At 36.9% G+C, this 24,812-nt stretch overlaps 1 protein-coding gene across 1 annotated transcript; it reads left to right on the top strand.

Annotated features, from left to right (window-relative positions):
• The first annotated feature begins 779 nt into the window (after nt 1-779).
• On the top strand, nt 780-24,072 carry LOC124091849 (MAP/microtubule affinity-regulating kinase 3-like). Its single transcript, XM_046443066.2, is given in 4 exon segments — nt 780-872; nt 16,386-16,541; nt 20,341-21,805; nt 21,808-24,072. Coding segments are annotated over 4 exon segments (2,436 nt in total). The 3' UTR covers nt 22,530-24,072.
• Nucleotides 24,073-24,812: the final 740 nt, after the last annotated feature.

Below are 24,812 nucleotides of genomic sequence, written 5' to 3'. Positions count from 1 at the left end.
AGTGAGTTAGGTTCCTGGTAGAGCCTCTCCTCTTGACATGGCTTCCCTCTTGTTGTATCCTCACAGGGAGAGGGCACATTCAAGACCTCATCTAAACCTAGTTTATTAATCAGCTTTGTGTGCTATGACTAAAATACAGAAAAAAACAACTTAAAGGAAGAAAAGTTTATTTTGGCTCATGATTTCAGAGGTCATGGTCAGCGAGTTCCACTGCTCTGGGCCTAAGGCAAGGAAGAACATCATGGCAGAAGGGCATGCAACAAACAAACAAAACAAATACTCTCTGCTCATGGCAGCCAGGAAGGAGGCAAATACACAGTGACCTCTTTCTTCCAGCTATACCCCGCCTGCCTGGTTATCACCCAATAGTCCATTTACATCAATAATCCATCAAATGGATTATTTCACTGATGAGGTTACAGCCTTCCCAACCCTATCATTTCCTAAAAACCTCACTTCTAGACCTTGCTTCATTGAAGACGGTGCTTTTGATACATGAACTTTTGGGGGGAACTTTCCATATCCAAATCATAAAACCCAATGACTTCCCAGAGGCCCCATTCCCAAGTTATACTGAGTTACCATTACATTGAGGGTAAGGGCTTCAACATATGAATCTGGGAAAAAGCACAAACATTCCATCATAATATTCCATGATTACTTCCTTCAGATGAATGTAATAATCCTAGACTATAATTAAGACAAATAAAAGCCAAGCCACTGAAGATGTTTCCTGGGAAGTGTAGAGCTGCTATGTCTGTCACACAGACACAGTGAAGATGGCTAAAGAAGGTACATTCTTTACTGGGCCAGTCCCTAACTATACTGGAGTTGGTTGCTTGAGGACAGGAACCAGTGAATCAACAGACCAGGTAGGAACATGAAGGCAAACTGTGATCCTAAAATTCCCTATTCACCTTCTCCACTTGAACCAGAAAGGAACAAGAAGAAAGTGGCTCATGCCTTAAACAGGTGTGCAGCATCAGCAAAAAAAACAAAAACAAACAAAAACCCCTTATTTTATTAATTTTTTAATCTACTCATTGGACTTTTCCCCTGGCTTCATTAATTTTTTGTTAGTGTTTAGAGAAAATTAATGATAAAACACCATAAAGATGATTTTAAAGATGCTTCCAGCTTTAATTTTCTTCATTTTCAAAATACAAATATAACAATAGGAGTGAAAATAGAACAGGTAGGCTTCTGTTAACATAATTAAATTTACTACAGCTCTGAAATTTGTCTTTAGGAAAGGGAAGATTAATGAAAGGTGAAGTTAAAGTCAGGCTGTGTACAAAAGAGGAATCCTTTATAAATTTCATTCTTATAGCTTATAGTACTTTATTTTTATATTCAGCAATATATTTGTATTTAGAATATGAATTTTAAAAGGCTATTTTTTCAAAAAAGAAAATCTCTGATTTATGTCTTTGGAACATGAAAGACAACTCTGGAGGAGAAAAGCCTGAATGATATACCTTGCTTATGGTGTGGGTGCTCCTAAAACTTAAGAAAAATAATCAGACTTCTAGGAGATTAAAGACTTAAGAAATACCCACTTCCCCCCATAACAATATAATGTCATTGTTTTTATTCTTGGTCCCAGGTTTAACTTGATTTATGATTTACCATTTGTTAAAGACTTTGGATGTCCTGCCTGGACTCCCAGAAGTTGTTTCCATTTTTCTATAGTCAGCATGTAAAGTGTTATTTAAAGCCTATATTTTGCTGTTAAATATTACCCAGTGGTTTCTGTTCTACTAAGGTCAAATTTCAACCCAACTCCTTAGACTTCCAGACCTGGAAACCTTTTAGCAAGCTCTATTTCTGTTTCCTCCTCCTGAAAAAGTTGTCTCTGCAGACAGAGGTTTGGCATCTGTCTACCTTCCTCACATATTATATATTACTTATGGAACCTCTGGAAACCTGAAGTGCCTGGTAGATGGAAAGCAAGGGATGGATGAGAATCCCTGCATGTCTGCACTGGATATTTAATGTTTCTCTGTTCATGAAGTGAAAATGTAGAAATGGAGGCTTGAAATCAGATATTTTAAAAGGGGTTAATATAATGCATTTTAAATGTTCAGTGAATTCATTGCTGAACTTCAGAATCAACTTTGAAACTTGTTCTATGGTGCATTTCAATGTATGTTTTGGAATGATCAGATTTATTTTCTGGTGATCCTAATTCTTTTTTCTAGGTATGATATGATCCTTTATTTTCAGTCACATTAGGTCAAAATTCAGTTTATTATTGCTTATGTTGGCCATGTCCACTTCAGTGTGTGATTATATCATGTTCTGTGTACTGCATTGCTGACATGGTTTGGTAACCTGAGGGTAGGCACTGGAAAAACCAATCATGTCTGTAATTGAAAGAAATATTAAAAAATATTTCAAAGGTTATATGCAGTTTAAAAAAGTACAATACTATTTTAATGCTTCCTATTTTCAATAAGCTTTGCTATATTTACATTTTATTTATCTTCGGAATACTCTACATGAAAAAATAACTTAATGTTGCTATGAGTCTTATTTTAGGGGAAAGGAAAAATTTACAGATAAGTAATTCTGTTTTTCTGTTTCCTTTTTCTCCAGGCCACTACCTACTCAAGTATAGGTAATACTGAAATCTCCACCTCTTTTTCTGATTTATTATGATTATTTACACTGTTACAGTAGAAACATGGTTAGTAAAACGACTAAATAAAAAACATTTCTGGCTTAATTTTCACATGTATAAAAATAATACCAGTGGATTGTGTGAATATGTGTACCATTTTGTAATAATCTTAAACTGTAATTTATACCCAATTTTAGTACTGTTTTCTTATTTTTCTCTTGTTTCAATTGTGCCAATTCAAGCTTGTGTGAATTACTGTAAACCTTATTTGGGGTCACTCAGATTTGCTGTTTTCAAATTTATGTATTCCAACTATTTTGTTTTAGATTTGTTTATTCAGTTATCTTTATTATATCTTCTTCCTTTCCTCATATTTGTTCTATAGCTCCCTGCATTTTTCTTAATAACAACAACAACAATATGGGTATGGGTTTGATTCTGAGAAAAACTTTGACCCTATATCCCTTTTATATATAAAGCTTTTAAGTTTTTTTTTTCTAAATAACCTAAAACTGCAGCATTACTTCTTATTTCTTCCAAAACTCCTTTGGATAAATTTATTTTTATTTTTGAAAATTTATTTTGTTAGTACTTCATAGTTCATTGTACTTTTTAAAAAATTGTTCTCTATACAGTCATTCCATTTTTACTGATATTTCTTGTATTTCTGAATTTTTTCCCCAATTTTAATACTATGTTGTAAGCAAATTAATAGATTTTATGTGTAACACTATTTTGAAAACTTCATCCTTCTTTTTCTTTTTTTTTATTAGCTACACATGACATTACAATGATCTTGGCAATTCATACATTTGAATCAATTGGGGTATAATTTCTCATTTTTCTGATCATCCTTATTTTTCTAAATTATTATTATTAGCTATTCTTCTTGAGGTTATTTTGTTCATTGTATATTTTTTTCCTGGTTAGCCTCATTTTCAAACAACTTACTTTACATGTGGCTATTTTTTTATTAATTTTATTTTTTAAATATATGACAGGGGAATGTATTATTCTTATTACACATATAGAGCACAATATTTTCATATCTCTCTTTGTATATTAAGTATGTTCACACCATTTCATGTCTTCATACATGTACCTTGGATAATGATATCTATCACATTCCACTATCATTTCTAAACCCCTGCCTCTCTCTTCCCCTCCCACCCCTCTGCTCTATCTAGAGTTCCTCTATTCCTCAAAAAAAAAACCCAAATGCCTAATGTTTTCTCTGATATAAGGTGACTGACCCATAATGGGAGAGGGAGGGGGAGCATAGAAGGAATAAATGTGGCTATTTTAAAAACCTTATTTTTAGATTTTGTTTTGTTTTTGATTTTGTTTTGTTCTGGTGGATTCAAGGAAAGAGTCTTTGTCTTTTGGTAGAAAAATTAAAACGTTTGTTCATGATGTGCTAACAGATTTATTGGTTTTATTTTATTTTTTAAATTACAAATAATAATTGCATATATTTATGAGGTGCAATGTGATGTTTCACTACTTGCAGATCTTTGAGGAATATTTTCAGCATGTGTCCATTGATAGAATATTTCCTTAATTCTTACATATCTGATGTTTCTCTTTTGCTTTAGAAATGAAAAATGGAATTTCTTAGTAAAAAGAAAAAAAGATTATTCATTAATAAAATTTTCCACTGAAAACTCTAGTCTTTGGTATATCAATTTCAATTTTTATGAAATAAAGAAAAAACATGAAGCAGGCTTTATTTCTTAAAAAATTTAATTATTTTTACTGGCTCATAAAAAATATAAAAATTATACATATTAGTGGGGTACTATTTAATATGTTGATAAAGATATGCATTATATAATGTTTAGATCAGATTTAAAAATATCTGTCACCTTAAACATTATTTTTTTTATGGGGAAAACATTCAAAATCTCTTCCAGCTTTTTGAAATATATGGAATATTACTATTATCTATAGTCACCATATAATGTAGTCGTACACCAGAACTTCTTGACTCTAACTGAAACTTCATATCCATTGATTAACCCTTCCCTGCACCTTTCTCTACCCTATTCTTCCTGGCCTATGCTAAATACCACTCTCCTCTCAACTTCAAGGAGATCAATGTTTTTAGATTCTAAATACGAGTGAGACAATGTGGTGCTTCTCTTTCTGTGCCAGGGTTATTTCAATTAACATAATGATCTCCAGTTTCATCCATGTTGTCACAAATGTCAGGATTTTATTCTTTTACATAGCAAAATGGTGCTCTACACACAATACATACTGTATGTATTTACATATAGTATATACTGTATTTTCTTTATCATTATTATTGTTATAAGTACATATTAATTGTACAAATCAATGGGTTTCATTGTGATATTTCTATACATGTATATAGCATGCCTTGATTATATTCACACTTCATTCTACCTTCTATTTTCTTCCCCTCTCCCTCAAGATCCCTTGCCAATCCTAATAGTCTCTTACTTTGGGGTCACCCTTTTTCTATTTTTTAATGACCACATTCCACAACAAAATGAAGAGACAATCTATAAAATGGAAGAAAATATTTGCAAAATATATGCAGCTAAGAAGCTAGTACCCAGATTTTATAGGAAACTGAAGATAGTTATCTTTCTATGTTTGGATGATTGTGATTAACAGGCTGTCCTCCAGTTGCATCCATTTTCCTGCAGATGACATGATTTCATTCTTCTTTATAGTTGAATAATATTCTAGTGTGCTTGTGTACATGTGTGTGTGTTTTTTATCCATTTATCCATTGACATACCTAGGCTGATTTCCCATCTTTGCTATTGTGAGTAATGCTACAATAAACATGGAGATGAAAGTATCACTTTTGTATTCTGACTTTGATTTCTTCAGCCATATACCTGGGAGTAGCATGGCTGAACCATATGGTTACTCTATTTTTTGATTTTTTGAGGAATATCCTTACTGTTTTCCATAATGCATGTACTAATTTTCATTTCCAAAAATAGTGTTAAAGGTATCCTTTTCACTATACATTTACTGCACTTCTATCTTATTCTTTTTGATATATTTTTTTATCTTTTAGATACCAGCTACTTTAAGTGGAATGAAGTTACCTCTTATTGTAGATTTGATCTTCATTTCCCTAATAATTAGTGATGTTTTTCATATATCTCTTGGCCATTTATAGAGATGTCTTTTAGATATGTCTTTTGAGAGATGTCTGTTAGATATGTTGCTCATTTTTAAATCAGGATTTTTTTCCTACTGATTTTTTTAGTTTCCTATAAAATCTAGGTAAAAACTTCTTAGCTGCTTATATTTTGCAAATATTTTTTTCTTCCATTTTGTAGAATGCCTCTTCATTCTGTTGATTGTTTTCTTTGCTGTGCAGTTTTTTTAGTTTGATACAATCTACTTTTCTATTTTTATTGTTGTTTACTGTGCTTTGGAGATCTTATCCAAAGAATTCTTGCCCATTCCAGTGTCTTCAAACTTTTCCCTAATGTTATTTTTTTGGATGATTTCATAGTTTCGGATCTTACACTTAAGTTTTCAATCCACTTAGAGCTTATTTTTGTAACTGGTGAAATTGAAATATAGTTTCTTTTTTTTTCTTATGGATATACAATTTTCCCAGTACCATTTACTGAAAAGACTTTTTTCTCAAATGCATGTTCTTAGCATTTTTGTCAAAGATCAGTTGATGATTACAGCTTTCTAGTATATCTATATATATCTTGTGTGTGTGTATGTGTGCATTTATGTGTATGTATTTAAATTGTTGTAGATGGACACAATACATTTATTTTATTTATTTATTTTTATGTGGTGCAGTGCTGAGGATTGAAATATGTGCCTCACACGTGATAGGCAAGTACTTTACCACTAAGCTACAGCCCCAGCCCCTTCACAGTATATTTTGAAGTTAGGTAGTGTTATGTCTACTACTTTGCTCTTCTTTCTCAATATTGCCTTGGTTAGTTAGGATGCTTCTGTTCCATACAATTTTTAGGATTTTTTTTTTCTAGTGTCGTGAAGAATGTCATTGGTATTTTGATAGATATTTCATTGAATCTGTGAATTGCTTTAGGTAATATGGACATTTTAATGGTATTGATTCTTCTAGTCCATGAACATGAGATATGTTTTCATTTTTTGTATTTTTAAATTTTCTTTCATCATTATTTTATAATTTTAATTGTAGAGATCTCTCACCTCATTAAAGTTTCCTTTTGTTATCATTTTTGCATCCGTTATAAATGGGATTGTTTTCTTGATTCCTATTCCATATCATTTGCTTTTGGTATTAAGGAAAACTACTGATTTTGTATTGTGCAACTTTGATGAATTCATTTATTATTTCTAATAGGTTTTTTTGGTGGATTCTTCAGGGTTTTATATACATAAGATCAGCTCATCTGCAAACAGTGATAATAAGACTTCATTTTTGCTAATTTGGATAAAATTCCCCCCAAATAACGAACAGTTTGCATTTTTCTGGTGACTGAATTTCTTTTGTTCCTAGAAATAATAAAATTCACTGGGTTAAAAGACCTAAAACCTTTGAGCCCTAACTCTATGTTAGTGAATCAAATCATTCTCATCTCATTTTATACTAAAGAAAACAAACACAAGTCAAAAGGGAGGAAAATGCATAATTAAGCCAAATTACATATAGTCAGGTGATATTTAGTACAAGCCTAAAAGTGTATTAATTTAGACCAATAAGAGTGATACCTGGGAAGAAGAAAGAAGCAAAACATGTGAATTTTTGTACATGAATCATTTGTACGATATTGAGTACAAAAGGTATTAAATCATATGTTTTGAGATGTATGCCTGGTACCAAATATATAAACTTTTCCTCTTGAAATTAATGCAGTCAAAAGAGAAACACCCACAATACTCATAAACAATTTTTTAAAAAGTGTCTTGTCAGAATGATAACCAGGGTTATTCCCCAAAGGAAAGATCATGGTCAGTTCTGAACTGGAAGGTCATTGGTCTCAAGGACACTTCCAATATATCTGAAGTTTATGCAGAAGTTTCACTCCTTAAATGAAATATTGCTCTGATGAAGTTAAAAACTTCAAAAATGAAACCAGGAATGTTTGTTCTTTACTGATTTAATTAATACAATACCATCACTGAGGAATTGGGTTACACAAATAGAGAATATGTTTTCTTTTTTTGTTGAAAACAAATTGTACCCAAGTTTCAAAAGGCAGAGAGGGCAGAGAGAGCACTAGTGTTCACCATATGAAACCACAAATAAAATAATGAAAAAGTTTGTTTTGCAGTAACTTTTTGCTGGATTTATTTTTATTATAAAAATTAGACAATTATAAGAAAACATGTATTGGAACTATTGGTACAAGGAGAAAATGTCTCAGTTATGTGTTTAGTAGTGAAAAAGAGCTCAACTGAATGTGAATTGTATGAACTTGTATAAACCAAAAGATGGGAATACTGATTGACACATTCCATCCTCTTCAAAGTGTGGATGGAATTATATAAATGATGGTCAAATTAAAAATTTAAGTTTGTGTTATTCAGTTTTTCATTGCTGTGTCTATAGTAACTGACAAGAACAATTTAAAAGAGAAGGAGTTTATTTTGACTCATGGTTTCAGTGCATTTACTACATGGGCCTGAGGCAGAACATCATGGCAGAAGGGTTTGACAGAAGAAATCTTGTCAGCCAGGGCAGCTGGCAAACAGAGAGGCAGTGAGAAGAAGGGTCCAGGGGCAGATATAGTCCTCAAAGGCATGCCCCCCAGTGACCTACTTCCTCAAGCCATGCCTCACCTCTTGATAATTTTCACCATGATCCAGTAAATGCATTCAAATTATAAATCCATCAGATAGATTAATCCACTAATGAAGTCAGAGTCCTCATGGTCATATCATTGCCTAAAAGATCCATCTCTGAATCTTTCTGCCTTGGGGACCATATTTCAACAAATGAGCTTTTTTGGGGGGGCATTCTAGATCCAAAAGATAATTAAGTTACTCTTTTTTTTCTCATAAGTATCATGCCCAATTAATTAGTCCACACTTAAATGACACATGAGCATCTATATGTCCTCCATTCTCCCTATTCAGACTCTTCCTCAAAAGTGGGTCAGTGCTTTAGTGCTTTGATATACTAGTGGTCTTCTGTTCTGACTGTGCCATCTTCAAACATGAAAAGCTTTGTAAGCATATTGAAAATTGTGCCACCATCCACTTGCATTTAAAAATTTTTAAAAGAAGATTATGCATTAGAATGCCTGTTCTGGGGCCTGTCATGGATATTTAAAAAAAAATTCCATGAAGCTATAATGTAGAGCAACTGACCTATTGAGAACAACTAACATTTAGGAGGGAATCAAATATCTTCTAGAAAAAGGAAAAAGAACAAATGTATGAAGTGATATTATAAATATTCATTTTAGCTCTAGCTATTATTACTTTTATTAATACTACCACCACCATGATATTGCTATTTTTTTAATTTAGAGAAGTTGAAGGGATATTGAGTCATATGATGTTTATTTTTATATTTTCTTTATTTCTCAACCAGCTTTCTTCTATCAGATAATAAATGTGAAAAAAAGTATTTGCATATATTTATATTATACTGTATTTTATGACACAATATAATATGATAATTATTGTATGTGGTAAGAGTAGTATGCTTATAGTATCATCATAATACAGAAGTTAATCCGGTTTCAAGGGGTTAGAAGTGAGGTTGAATGAATGCTATCGAAATAAAAGAGGGCATTTGAGTTGTACTTTACTCATGTAAAGACCATTTCATGGCTTCCTGACTTCTCTAGTCTTTTTTAAAAATGTATTTTTAGAAAATATGAGAAAAATAGATACCATTTTAGTGGGATCTACTTACCTTATTAAGATCAGCAATATAAAAATGAGTCAATGATTAATACAATTTTCACTTTGAGAAATAAAGGCTTATATTGGAAAAATAACTTGCAATTGGGAAATTACAGCTTACAGTTTACAAAATATGGTTTTAACATAAAAGATTTTTTAAATTTCTATACATATTTTTGTACTTATAAATGTATCTTTAAAATATTATTTGCACATCTATACAAACTGTAGAAGAAATTAGTCTAATTTCTGATTAAGAATAGATATAAGTGCCAGATTCTACAATGTATTTTCATTTATGTTTTGACTTTTAGAAATCTATTCAGTGTTTTTATTGGAGTATATTAGTTAAAAAAAGACATCCATTTACTTCAAATCAGAGAGAATTAGGAAAGTATTACTACTGCAGAATTACAGAATATTTGAATGAAGTGTATTTTGCCTGAATTGGTACATTGTTATGAGAGAGGTTTACAATTATCTTTTGATGGTATTAGGTTTAAATCTCATTCAAACTTTGTGAATATAGATGTTCACTTAAAATTTCTTGCCTGTCTTGTCACCATTACATGAAAATTCTTTATGTTATATCAAGGTTTTTAGATCCAAGCCCAGCATATAGTAAGCACTGAAGTCATATTTTCTTTATTCTTTATTTTTGCCTTCTGAGCCTTTAGAAGGGCTTCCTGGTACCATTTTTTTATTGGTTGCTCAAAACATTACAATGATCTTGACATATCATATTTCATACATTTGATTCAAATGGGGGTATGAATTCTTATTTTTACCACATGTACAGATTGCAGGATCACATTGGTTATACATCCACGTTTATACATACTGCCATACTAGTGTCTGTTGTATTCTGCTGCCCTTCCTATCCCCTTCCTATGCCCCCTAACCTCCCCTCCCCTCCCATCATCTCTCTCTACCCCATCTATTCATTTCTCTCTCTTTTTTTGTTGTTTTTTTCCCTTTGCCCTCACTCACATCCTTTTCTATGTAATTTTGTATAACAAGGAGAGTCTCCTTCCATCTTCCATGCAATTCCCCTTCTCTCTCCCCTTCCCTCCCACCTCTCATCCCTGATTAATGGTGATCTTCTTCTCATGCTCTTATTCCCTCTCTGCTTTGAGTTGCCCTCCTTATAGCAAAGAAGACATTCGGCATTTGTTTTTTAGGGATTGGCTAACTTCACTCAGCATAATCTGCTCTAATACCATCCATTTCCCTGCAAATGCCATGATTTTGTTATTTTTTAGTGCTGAGTAATATTCCATTGTGTACAAATGCCACATTTTTTTTTTATCCATTAATTTATTGATGGACATCTAGGTTGGTTCCACATTCTAGCTATTGTGAATTGTGCTGCTACGAACACTGATGTAGCTGTATCCCTATAGTATGCTCTTTTTAAGTCTTTGAGGAATAGTCTGAGAAGGGGAATAGCTGGGTCGAATGGTGGTTCCATTCCCAGCTTTCCAAGGAATCTCCATACTGCTTTCCAAATTGACTGCACCAATTTGCAGTCCCACCAGCAATGTACAAATGTACCCTTTTCCCCACATCCTGGCCAGCACTTGTTGTTTGACTTCATAATGGCTGCCAATCTTACTGGAGTGAGATGGTATATTAGAGTGGTTTTAATTTGCATTTATCTGATTGCTAGAGATGGTGAGCATTTTTTCGTGTTTTTGTTGATTGATTGTATATCCTTCTCTGAGAATTGTCTGTTCAGATCCTTGGCCCATTTGATGATTGGGTTATTTGTTTTCTTATTGTTTAATTTTTTGAGTTCTTTGTATACTCTGGATATTAGGGCTCTATCTGAATTGTGAGGAGTAAAAATTCGTTCCCAGGATATAGGCTCCCTGTTTACCTCTCTTATTGTTTCTTTTGCTGAGAAAAAACTTTTTAGTTTGAGTATGCTCCATTTGTTAATTCTTGATTTTAACTCTTGTGCTATAGGTGTCATATTAAGGAATTTGGAGCCTGACCCCATGAGACGGAGAATAGAGCCAACTTTTTCTTCTATCAGACGCAGAGTTTCTGATTTGATATCAAGCTCCTTGATCCATTTTGAGTTAACTTTTGTGCATGGCGAAAGAAAGGGATTCAGTTTCATTTTGTTGCATATGGATTTTCAGTTTTCCCAGCACCATTTGTTGAAGGTGCTATCCTTTCTCCATTGAATGCTTTTAGCACCTTTGTCTAATACAAGATAGTTGTAATTTTGTGGATTGGTCTCTGTGTCCTCTATTCTGTACCATTGGTCTACCTGCCTGTTTTGATACCAGTACCATGCTGTTTTTGTTACTATTGTTCTGTAGTATAAAGTCTGGCATCGCTATTCTGCCTGTTTCACTCTTCCTGCTTAGAATTGCTTTTGCTATTCTGGGTCTTTTATTTTTCCAGATGAATTTCATGATTGCTTTATCTATTTCTGTGAGAAATGCTGTTGGGATTTTGATTGGCATTGCATGAAACCTATAGAGTACTTTTGGTAATATTGCCATTTTAATGATGTTAGTTCTGTCTACCCATGAACAAGGTATTTCCATCTTCTAAGGTCTTCTTCTATTTCTCTCTTTAGGGTTCTGTAGTTTTCATTGTATAGGTCTTTCACCTCTTTTGTTAGGTTGATTCCTAAGTATTTTATTTTTTTTTTTGAGGATATTGTGAATGGGGTGGTTGTCCTCATTTCCATTTCCAAGGATTTGTCACTGATATACAGGAATGCCTTTGATTTATGCATGTTGATTTTATATCATGCCACTTTGCTTAATTCATTTACTAGCTCTAGAAGTTTCTTGGTAGAACATTTTGGGTGAGCTAGGTATAGGATCATGTCATCCACAAATAGTGCTAATTTAAGTTCTTCCTTTCCTATCTTTATGCCTTTAATTTCTTTTGTCTGTCTAATTGCTCTGGCCAGTGTTTTGAGAACTATGTTGAATAGAAGTGGTGAGAGAGGTCATCCCTGTCTTGTTCTAGATTTTAGAGTGAATGCCTTCAATTTTTCTCCATTTAGAATGATGCTAGCCTGAGGCTTAGCATAGATAGCTTTTACAATGTTGAGGTAAGTTCCTGTTATCCCTAGTTTTTCTAGTGTTTTCAACATAAATGGATGCTGTATTTTGTCGAATGCTTTTTCTGTGTCTATCAAGATGATCATATGGTTCTTATCTTTAAGCCTATTGATGTGGTGAATAATATTTATTGATTTTCATAGATTGAACCAGCCTTGCATCCCAGGGATGAATCCTATTTGATCATGGTGCACAATCTTTTTGATGTGTTTTTGCATCCTATTTTCAAGAATTTTATTGAGGATTTTTGCATCTAAGTTCATTAGAGATATTGGTCTGTAGTTTTCTTTCTTGGAAATGTCTTTGTCTAGTTTCGGAATCAGGGTGATGTAGGCCTCACAGAATGAGTTTGGAAGAGCTCCCTCTTTTTCTATTTCCTGAAATAACTTGAAAAGCATTGTTATTAGTTCTTCTTTAAAGGTTTTGTAAAACTCTGCTGTATATCCATCTGGTCCTGGGCTTTTCTTGGTAGTCTTGTGATGGCTTCTTCTATTTCCTCCATTGATATTGGTCTGTTTAAGTTGTGTGTATCCTCCTGACTCAATCTGGGCAAATCATATGACTTAAGAAATTTATCGATGTCTTCACTATCTTCTATTTTATGGGAAAATAAAGTTTCAAAATTATTTCTAATTACCTTCTGTATTTCTGTAGTTTCTGTTGTGATATTGCCTTTTTCATCCCATATGCTAGTAATTTGAGTTTTCTCTCTTCTTCTCTTCATTAGCATGGCTAAGGGTCTGTCGATCTTGTTTATTTTTTCAAAGAACCAACTTTTAGTTTTGTCAATTTTTTCAATTGTTTCTTTTGTTTCAATTTCATTGATTTCAGCTCTGATTTTAATTATTTCTTGCCTTCTACTACATTTTCTGTTGTTTTGCTCTTCTTTTTCTAGGGTTTTGAGATGAAGTGTGAGATCATTTATTTGTTGTTTTTTCTTTTTTTGAGGAATGAACTCCAAGCAATGAATTTCCCTCTTAGAACTGCTTTCATTGTGTCCCATAGATTCCAATATGTTGTGTCTGTATTTTCATTTATCTCTAAGAATTTTTTGATTTCCTCCTTTATATCTTCTGTAACCCATTGATTATTCAGTAACATATTGTTCATTCCCCAAGTAATGTAGGATTTTTCCTTCCTTGTTTTATCATTGATTTCCAGTTTCATTCCATTATGATCAGATAAGATGCATGGTTTTATCTCCACACCTTTATAATTTCTAAGAGTTGCCCTATGGCATAATATAAGGTCTATTTTTGAGAAGGATCCATGTGCTGCTGAGAAAAAAAGTATATCCCCTTGATGATGGTTCATATATTTTATATATGTCGGTTAAGTCTAGGTTATTAATTGTGTTATTGAGTTCTATAGTTTCTGTATTCAACTTTTGTTTAGAATATCTGTCCAATGATGAGAGAGGTGTGTTAAAGTCACCCATAATTATTGACTCTTGAATTGAGGAGTTTGTTTTATGAATGTAGCAGCACCATTGTTTGGTGAATAAATATTGATAATTGTTATGTCTTGTTGGTGAATGATTCCCTTTAACAGTATATAGTGTCCTTCTTTATCCCTTTTGATTAACTTAGGCTTGAAGTCGATTTTATTCAATATGAGGATGGCCACCCCTGCTTGCTTCTGAGGACCATGTGAATGGTATGATTTTTCCCAACCTTTCACCTTCAGCCTGTGCATGTCTTTTCCTATCAGATGAGTCTCCTGGAGGCAGCATATTGTTGGGTCTGTTTTTTTAATCCAGGTTACCAGCCTATGTCGCTTTATTGGTGAGTTTAAACCATTAACATTTAGGGTTACTATTGATATATGGTTTGTACTTCCCGTCATGTTTGTTTGTTTATTTATTTATTCATTTTTAATTTGGTTTGTTTTTCTCACTTTGATTAGTTTTTTTTTTCCCCCATTTACTGATTTGCCCAAAATGCTTTGCAGTACTGGTTTTCTGGCTGCAAATTTTTTTATCTTTTGTTTCTCTTGAAAGATTTTTATTTTGTTGTCAAACCTGAAGCTTAATTTTGCTAGATACAATATTCTTGGTTGTTACCCATTATCTTTCAGCGTTTGAAATACATGTTTCCAGGATCTTCTCACTTTCAGCGTCTGTGATGAGAAATCAGCCATTAACCTAATTGGTTTACCCCTGAATGCAATCTACCTCCTTTCTCTTGTAGCTTTTAATATTCTCTCCTTCTTCTGTATGTTGGATATCTTCATAATAATGTGTCTTGGAGTTGGTCTATTGTGGTTCTGTATGTTTGGCGTCCTGTAAGCTTCTAGGATTTGGACATCCATTTCATTTTTCATGTCTGGAAAGTTTTCTAAAATTATTTCATTCAGCAGAATGCTCATTCCTTTGGTTTGGACCTCTATACCTTCCTCTATCCCAATGACTCTTAAGTTGATTTTTTTTTTATGATATCCCATATCTCTTGGATGTTTTGCTCGTGGTTTCTTACCAGCCTTTCTGAGTTGACTAGACTGTTTTTGAGATAATATATTTTGTCTTCATTGTCTGATGTTCTGACTTCTACTTGATCTACTGTACTAGCAATACTCTCATTTGAGTTTTTAATTTGGTTTATACTTTCCTTCATTTCTAGGATTATTGTTTGATTCTTTTTTTATAAACTCTATCTCCTGGTAGAGTTGTTGATTTGCTTCTTGAATTTGTTTATGTAATTCGTTGTTGAGGTGTTCTTTCATTGTTTCGATTTGCTGTCTAATGACCTCTTTAAGATTCCATTCCATCTGTGTCAGGTGTGCCTTGAGTTCTTTATCTGACCATTTTTCTGATACCTCTAGGTTCTCCTGTAGATTTAGACTGTCCTGCATTGTTTGTAATCCTTTTTTTCCCTTGTTTTTTCATGATGCTCGTGTTATTTTCTGGCTCTGTTTGACTGCTGTGTTACTATTTACTCCTATAAATTTGTTTTGGTTTTGTATATCTCCAGGATCTCTCCTTTGTGATGGGAGACTAGGTCTAGAGATGTTGGGTTTTATTGTACTTTAAAGCAAATACATTCATTTCATAAATGACATACAGATTCTGATGGCGTGTAGCGATCAACGGTTTGGTCTTAGGACTTTATGTTTGGGTCGGGTGATATGATGGTATGGGGATTGGTATATCTTAGCAACCTTGGAAGATTGCTCTACTGAAGTGGGATATTTACAGGAGAATGGACTGGAGTATTTGGGGGTAGCTAGGGACTTGGGAGTACTGTAGACCGCCTTGGAACATTCACCTATATGCGTTTAGTAAATTACACATAATTGAAGTCGTAATGCTTGGGAGGAAAGCTAGGGGAAGCAGAAGGAAGAAGTCATTAAAGAGAGAGATAGAGAGAAAGAAAAAATAGGAAGAATAAAGGAAAAGGGGAAAAAATTAAAAGTTGAAACAAACAAACAAACAAACATAAATGCAGTCTTAAGAGTTTCTTCCAGTAAGTGGAGCTGTGCCCTCTGGGCCAAACTTCTGCCCTCAAGATGCAAGAAACAATCCCTGTGAGACAGCTCCTCCTCCCCAGCTGGGTGGCTCACCAATCCTGGTCGCCCAGGGCCATTCTTGGTCACCAGCAGTCCCCCCCACCCCCTCCACCCATGCTTCTCCAGCCCGCCAGGCCCCACTCACTGGTGCCATTTTCCACAGATCTAGCTACACTCCAGGCCTACAGCCCCCTGGGTACCCTGTTCTCTTGAAAGACTGGGCACTCTCTCTATTTGCTATTCACCCAGACCCCAAGGTTGTGGAGCACTGGAGCTGGGGGCCATTGGCTTATTTTGCCTAATTCCCTCAGGTAGCCACGCCCCCAGGAGCTTGTGAAAAAGGCCTCGGCTGTCAGCGCTGTGGTCGCCAATTTCACTGTGGAGGGATCCATCCCCCGAACTCTGATGACATCAGTTCTCTGCCAGGGTGGACCCTGGTTTCCTTGCCAGGGTGTCCGATGGGAAGAGTGGGTCTGGTCTGTATCTCCTAAATCCTACCTCAGCTCTCGGTCTGCTGGACCATGGAGGCTCTGTTGGCACCACTCAAAAGATCCTCCAAAGCTCCAAAGTTTTGTTTCTCTACTCTGCTCAAGGGTCTCTGTAGCACTGAGTCGCAGTGGGTGGGTGGCGGGTCACAAATCAACCAGCCAGTAACTCCACGCTCCAGGTGGCCTGGATTCACCCTTACCTGAGCACACTGTGGCCTCTGAGACACTCAAACTGCTCACTTAGGTACCACCTCAGCCCAACATTGCTAGGCGTTCTTGAGCAGACAGCATCCAGACATTCTGAAGTCTCTCTTTGCCAGCATAGCTGAGGAGGTCATGGGATTGCTCCTTCTGCACCCACCGCCATGTTCCAACTCCGGACATTTATTTTAATTAGAAAGTTACAGATTCTGTTATTTTGTGCTGTGATAGTAACATATCACAGAAACTTATATTTTATAGTTCAGGAAGCTGAGAGTCCAAGATCCATGAGACAGCATTTGGTGATAACTTTGTTGCCGGGTCATCCCATGGCAGAGGGTATAGAAGGGTAAGGGGGCACTAACTTACCCTGTTATGAAATCCTATTCCCACCATAACAGCATAATCCACTTATGAGGGCAGAGCCTCATCACCTCAACAAACTTACCTCATAATATTCTTTCAATGACATTCAATTACAATGTGAATTTTGGAAAGGACACAGAATCAAATCATAGCAGCCTTATTGACATGAAATAAAGATTATAACTTTATACCATCTAAATTTGGCACTACTGTAAAAAGAATCATAAACAGAGATAACATGTCAGCACATTTTGCATGGTGAAAACATTAGATGAAGAGAGGCACTTTGAAGAGAAGGGAGACCTATAAAAATACTTGGCTAAAATATGTACATATTTTTAAATAAAAATTTGAATTTAAGATATTCTTTATAATAATTCTCACTGAGTTTAACAGGTATATCACTAATTGTAGAAAGATTGTTTTCCTGATTAAAAATAGAATATGCTGAAAAGAGTCAACTGAGAAAATCAATATAGGCAAATATTAATTATAAAATTTAAGCATGACCAGGATTGTGGGAAATGCACTGAAGTTTTTAAATGAGATCTTCTTTAAAAATATATTCTTCAGAAAAAATATCTCTGACATGAGATTAAAGAACACATGAGGTTAAGAATCTGATAAAAGAACATGGATGTATACAAAGAGCTATCATTCTTCAAGAGTTTATAGCCAATATAAAGATTTTATCTTTTTTAAAGACACTTTGGTACTTATGAACTTTTGGAATTTTAATTTGCATAAAATATTTTATTTAAAATGAGTTTTTGACTAGAACCATTGTAGTAAATAAAACCATTACTTGTTTTAAATGGAACTGTTGTTTTACTAGAATCATTACTTTTTAACTATACCATTGTATAGGCATAGTGAGAAAATAAAGCTAATCATCAGCCAATATAAAATGTTCCAAATAATGTATAATTTTATTGTTGACTACTTCTTATGCCCCCCTTTTTTAACTCTCAAAATGTTTCACTTTAAATCTTAAATTATATGGTCACAACATAAAATTTAGACAAATAATCTAAGTTTTTCAGTGGGTGTTTAATACCAAAACACAACACCAAAAAAAAAAAAAAAAAAAAAACCCAACAAAACAAAACAATGTGTCAGACCTCTATTGAGAGCTGATGGAAGCTTATGGAAGGCCCATAAGGCTTGAAATCTTACATTTATTGATGTTGCTAGAGGTGAACATGAGTCACTGAGAAAAGGTTAAAGTATTCACAGTATCAGCCACTTAATATGGGAGAATATTTAATAGTTATTGTACAAATCTGGTAGACTCAAATGATACCTGTCTACTAATTGCAAATAGTATGTATTTTGAATTCGTTATACCATCTTGATATTGTTGAAAGCCCAGTCCAATAAGGAGGACACGGTTTTGAGAGAAAAGAAAACGAAGGCTTATTGCTTTGCTAACAAAAGAGAAACACAGGAGACTTCTGTCCCAAAGGCTGTGATTCTGCCTATCAGCAGGAACAGGGGGCTTATAAAGAGGTGATTCAAAGGCTACATTCTACATGTTCTCTGTCTGGAGTTGTAATTCACTTGTTAATTTGGGAGAATCATTTCTGAGATCTTCTGGTACCATCCCCAAAGTCTGGATTACGTCCTTCCTTTGGTGGGTGTGAACACTCAGAGAGAGAAATCTGCCTGAAATGGGGAAAAAAAGATAATCCTGTTCCCCCTGAAATTAGGGAGGAGCAATGAGAGAAGAAGAGAATAAAAACATATCTACTTAAAAAATGAGTTACAGGGGCAGAGCGTCAAGAGCTCTATTCAAAACACAAGGTGGACCACTGTTACATTGACACCAGATGTGTGTAGCACTATTAGAATATAATGTGTGAAAGCATTCAATATGAACAAGAAGACTGCTATTAACAAGGAAATGCTGCATTGATGTGCATGTGCCCACACACACACACACACACACACACACTCTTCTGGTAATTAAGAATACAAAGCAATGGTAAACCATTTATTCCACAAGTAGTTGATGAGTACAAAGCATATGCCAGGCCCATTTTTGAATATTTTGTATTTGTTCAAAAAATGACTTAATTTCCAAAAATCATACCATAGGGTAAGATATAAAATTTCAGCAGATGGAGTGCGGCTGCACTTGAAATTGCATCCGGGTTTATTTTGAGAATGACTTGTAAGTATTAAGTGGCCACATGTGTGACACATTTTATTTTGTTTCTTTACTGATATTAAAAAGCCTACATGTTCAATACTGGAAGTAAATTAATAATCTCCTTGAAAGATACAGGTATTTGGCAGAAATGCAAGACAACTTTTACAAAGAAGAGAGGTGAAACTAGTATTTGCATGTTGCGGCCCCTACAATGATTGAATAAAGGAGTTTTGAAGACTTTTGAAAGACACTAGGGGAAAAAAGCAGATGAGCAATACACTAGAGCCTGGGTCCCTGACCTGTTACCAAAAACCTTGGGCCTTGTCCCTGATGGCCATGCAATAATGAGGAGAAGGTTTTGAGATCGAGGTAAAAGGAGGTTTATTGCTTTGCCAGCAAAGGGGAAACACAGGGGACTCCTGTGCCAGAAGATTTGATTCTGCCCATCAGGGAAAACAGAGGGTTTTTAAGGAGACTATTCAAAGGCTCCACTCCAGGTGTGCCCTGACCAGGGGTTCCCAGGTGCATCCTGAGTGTGTGTTATGATTAACTAGTTGATCTGGGAGCTCATCACTTCCTAGTTCTTCTGGTGACTTCTCCTTCCTGTGGAGAACAGATAACTCAAGGTAATCTTGTTCCCTGCCCCCAGGTTAGGGAGGGAGACAGGGAGAAGGGGAAAAGAAAAACATTTCCCTTTTAAAATAAGCAGCCAGGGTTATATTCAAAAGGTAAAGTGGACCACTCTTACAACCCCAATGCTTTCACCAATCAACTTCACCATCCAAATTGAATTGTCAAGTGTGTTTATGTCCAGCTGAATATTTCTGGAAAAAAAAATAGTTCTCTTTTTCGTCAGGTCTTGACCCCCAAACTGTCAAGTTCCATAGACAGAGTAAGTGCCTGGGTCCTTGGTCCACTTAGGGTGCATATGACCACTCTTTATGCAGTCAGTACCTTTATGACTGCATTGATTGCCTAGGAGATAATAGAATGAGAATCCTAGAAATGAGTGGACCTAGAACCACTCCTCATTTGCCTTTTGGCCTTTGATGTTCCCAGAGCGAGTTTTTGAACTGGGCACGGTATTTGTTGGTAAAAGGCAGTTGTGGCTGTTTTTTCCCCAACCCATCTCCAACTCTCTCCTTGTTTTCCCCCAACCCCTGTCCTTGCCTAGCCCTAACCTATCCTAAACTTTCCAGGGACATCCAGACCCATCGATCATCAACTTGGGTCAAACCATGCACCCCCTCGCATGGATCTAGACGGGCAGAAGACACCTCCCAGACCGGGCACTCTGGAGCACAGCGCCCAAAATCCACAGCTTCCTCTGCAGGTAAACCACCTCGCATTGGAGATTATACAGTAGTGAAAACCCTTGGCAAGGGGACCTTCGCCAAAGTCATGCTGGCCCGTCACGTCATCACAGGTAAAGAAGTGGCAATCAAGATCATCGATAAGAGACATCTGAAGCCACAAGTCCTCCAAAAGATGTACAGAGAGGTGAGAATCCTCAAGATGTTAGACCACCCACACATCCTGAAGCTCTATGAAGCTCTGGACTGCGAAAAAGCACTCTGTTTGGTCCTGGAGTACGCCAGTGGAGGGGGAGTTTTGGACTATCTGGCCAACAAAGGAAGGCTGCAGGAAGAGGAGGCAAGATCTATATTCCGGCAGGTCGTGTCTGCAGTCCAATATTGTCACCAAAAGCAGGTCGCCCACCGAGACCTGAAGGCGGACAATCTGTTATTAGACTCACAGATGAAGATCAAGGTAGCCGATTTTGGACTCAGCAACGTGTTTACACTTGGGTGTAAACTCGACACGTTTTGCGGCAGTCCACCCTACGCAGCTCCAGAGCTCTTCCAGCGCATAGAGTATGATGGTCCCGAAGTGGATGTGTGGAGTCTTGGCGTGGTTCTGTACACCCTAGTCACCGGGTCGCTTCCTTTTGTTGGGGACAATGTGAAAGAAATTAGAGACAGAGTGCTACAAGGTAGATACCAAATCCCTCTGTACATGTCAACAGAATGTGAAAATCTGCTGAAACGCTTGCTGGTGCTCAATCCAACTAAGCGCAGCACCCTGGCCGAAATTATGGGAGACAGGTGGATCAACAGAGGCCTTGATGTCCTCCAACCTCTTGTTGGTCCAGAGGTGGCCATCTCCCACAGAAACATCTCATTGGCTAAGCTGCTGCCAAGCAGGGTCCTCAGAAAGAGCACCAGCTGGCCTCCTCACCGCAAAGTGCAGCGAAGCGTTTCCACTCAGAAGCAGACACAGTCCCTGGACCATGCTGGAACTGGGCCATATCTGACCAGCACTGCCCAGAGTCACCTCAGAGAACATCAAATGGCCTCCCAGAAATCCGGTGGCAGTGCTGTGGGAGGAAAGGGAATTTCTCCAGCCAGGCCCCTACCTGGGATCACCACCAGTCCCAAGGAGCTGGAGACTCCTGAATTCAAGAAAATGCCTGCTGCCTACAAGAGCAGCACACCATCTGGAGGGAAGACACTGTGGAGTAAGTACATTGCCGCAAAACAACCAAAGCAGACACACGTTCAGTGAGCCGGAATGGTCAGAACAACAGCAACTTCCCTGCTCAGAGCCCTCCAGTGACTTCAACCCACAGTGTCCCAAGTACCTCCACCCGGGGCTGCATCTGCTTCCCCAGAGCCAGTGTCCTTCGTAGAATGTTCCACCGCCAGCCCCGGGAATCCGAAACTGCAACACACGAAGGTCCTCTTGCCTCACCCAGCTGCTTCCATCCAGCTGAAGCATTGCCCCAGACTCAAAGAAGAGGCACCACTGGTGTTTTTACTAAGTTAACATCTAAATTCACAAGAAGGCCTCCAACTGAGTCTGAGAAGACCCTGAGATATAAGGGTTCAAGTCAACATGTCTCTGCTGAGCAGAGAAAGGAGAACCAACAAGCAAAACCTCGCTCCCTGCACTTCACCTGGGGCATGAAAATCACTAGTGCCATGGATCCTAGTGACATCATGAGGGAAATCCGCAAGGTGCTAGATGCCAACAACTGCCAATATATGCACAAGACGCCCTTTCTGCTCCTTTGCATCTATGGAGATGGGTACACCGAGAAAGTGGTGCAGTGGGAGATGGAGGTATGTAAACTTCCCAGACTGTCTTTAAACGGGGTCCGCTTTAAGCCCATATCAGAGAAATCCAAGGCATTCAAAAATATTGCTTCCAAAATTGCCAGTGAGCTCAAACTGGAACCCAGTCATTAGGATGTAAATTCAGCAGCAACTTGAAGTGTTTTCCTCAACACTGATGGACATATAGAATAACATTTAGGCAATTGTTGGGAGCAATGACTAAATTAGGGTTCTTTAATTGTCCCGGGAGGTGATGCCCCTCGTGGGAATTCTTGATGCAAGGCGCTGGTCAAGACTGCCCAGTTTCTTGGGTGAAGACCTGTTCCACCTGTCCCACCCAGGGAGCTATTCAGTTCTTGAACTTGTGGTTCAGGTGGCAGGGCTCAGCGGTGGAACGTTATGGGCACAAGCTGCTACTCATAATTGGACTGGTCATACATATGACCTTGGTTTTGATGGCTTTGCCCAAATTTTCTCACAAAAAAAACCTTTTAAGTATGAAACTTATGTAACAAATGTGTTGAGCTGGCTCCTGACCGTTGCACTCTACCAGAGTGTAATCGACACCCAGTTCCAGCTTTTTCACCCCTTGGATTTCTGACTTTTCTCATCCCCCATGGCCCCTCATCTGGTTTCCTCAATCAACCACCCTGCAGGTGGCAGCAGATGGGACCCAAACAGGCTATTACACTATGGAGTGCAATGACCACAAGCCTTCTCAGTGTGATCAATGAAAGGGGTTTTGGGAGAAAGTTTGTGCAAAGCAAGCAAAACAGGGTCATAAGTAGGGGCAACCCGATTATGATGACCAGCTTGCTTTGATAAACTTCTAACTCCTACACCTGGCATCCAAACCTCATGGTCAAGAAGTGAAGAACTCCATGAGTGTCACAGAACCTCTGTTTGAACAGATAAGTTCCCATAGCAACTGGGAAGTCTCAAGGGGCGCTTTCCCACTGAGAGTTCCCAAGACAGCTTTTGGCTTTATCACAGAACATTTCAAAAACACTAATTCGCTGCTTCAGCGAGGCATTGTCATTTCCATCTTCCATCTTCTACTTCATGACCTGAAAATCTGAGGTGAAGAACACCACACCTGGGAGTGGAAGCTGGCCTTTACTATGAATGCCCTAAAGTCATGAGACACCAAAAAAGAAAAAGAGAGAGAAAGTTGCATTTGAGACATGCCAATTCCTCACAGTACAGTGCTCCATCAATGGCTTTCATTTCAGAGGTACTCCATCTCTCCTTACATGCTCTCCATTGGATGATCCCAAGACAGCCATTGCCTCTGTCACAGACCTGTAAAGAACTCTAATGCAGTTGCTGCTTCAGACAGTCATTGTCATTTCCATCTTCCATCTTCTACATCATGACAGTAAAATCTGAGGAAAAGAACACCATGACTGGGAGTGGAAACTGCAGTTTACTATGAATGCCCTAAAATCAAGGGACACCAGAAAAGTAAGAAAGAAAGAGCCATTTAAGACCTGCAAATTCCTAACACTACAGTAATGCATTAAAGGCGTCCATTTCAGTGGTAATCCATTTCTCCTAACATATTCTCCATTGAATGTTTCCAAGACAGACCTCGCCTCTGTCAGATCATTCAAGAACCCTAATCCAGTAGCTGCCTCATACTAGCATTGTTGTTTCCATCGTCCATGTTCTACATCATGACTGAGAAATCTGAAAAAAAAAAAAAAAAAGAACACCAGGAATGGGAGTGGAAACTGCCTCTACTATGAAAGACTTAAATTCATGGAACTCCGAAATAGAAAGATGCACTTGAGACCTGCAAAAACTTAACACGTCAGTGCTCCATTAATGGGTTTCAGTTCAGAGTTAATGCATCTCTATCACATGCTCTCCATGTAATGTGCCCAAGACAGCCATTGCCTCTGTCACAGACCCATTCAAGAACCCTAATCCAGTTGCTGCTTCATACAGCCATTGTTGTTTCCATCTTCCATCTTCTACATCATGACAGAAAAATCTGAGAAAAAGAATATCAGGCATGGGAGTGGAAACTGGCCTGTACTACGAATGCCCTAAAGTCATGGGACACCGAAAAAGAAAGAAAGGTAGACCCATTTGAGACCTGCAAATTCCTAACACTATAGTGCTCCATCAATGGCTTTCAGTTCAGAGGTAATCCATCTCTCCTAACATGCACTCCATTTAATGTGCCCAAGACAGACATTGCCTCTGTCACAGAACATTTCAAGAACTCGAATGCAGTTGCTGCTTCAGACAGGCATTCTTGTTTTCATCTTCCATCTTCTACATCATGACAGTAAAATCTGAGAAAAAGAATACCAGGCATGACGTGGAAACTGGCCTGTACTACGAATGCCCTAAAGTCATGGGACACCGAAGAAGAAAGAAAGGTAGACCCATTTGAGACCTGCAAAT

This window comes from Marmota monax, unplaced genomic scaffold (genome assembly GCF_021218885.2).
Source record: "Marmota monax isolate L192 unplaced genomic scaffold, Marmota_monax_Labrador192_F-V1.1 WCK01_AAM20220418_F8-fsc00594, whole genome shotgun sequence".
NCBI lineage: Eukaryota > Metazoa > Chordata > Mammalia > Rodentia > Sciuridae > Marmota > Marmota monax.
This window is presented reverse-complemented; position numbering and strand designations above follow the sequence as displayed.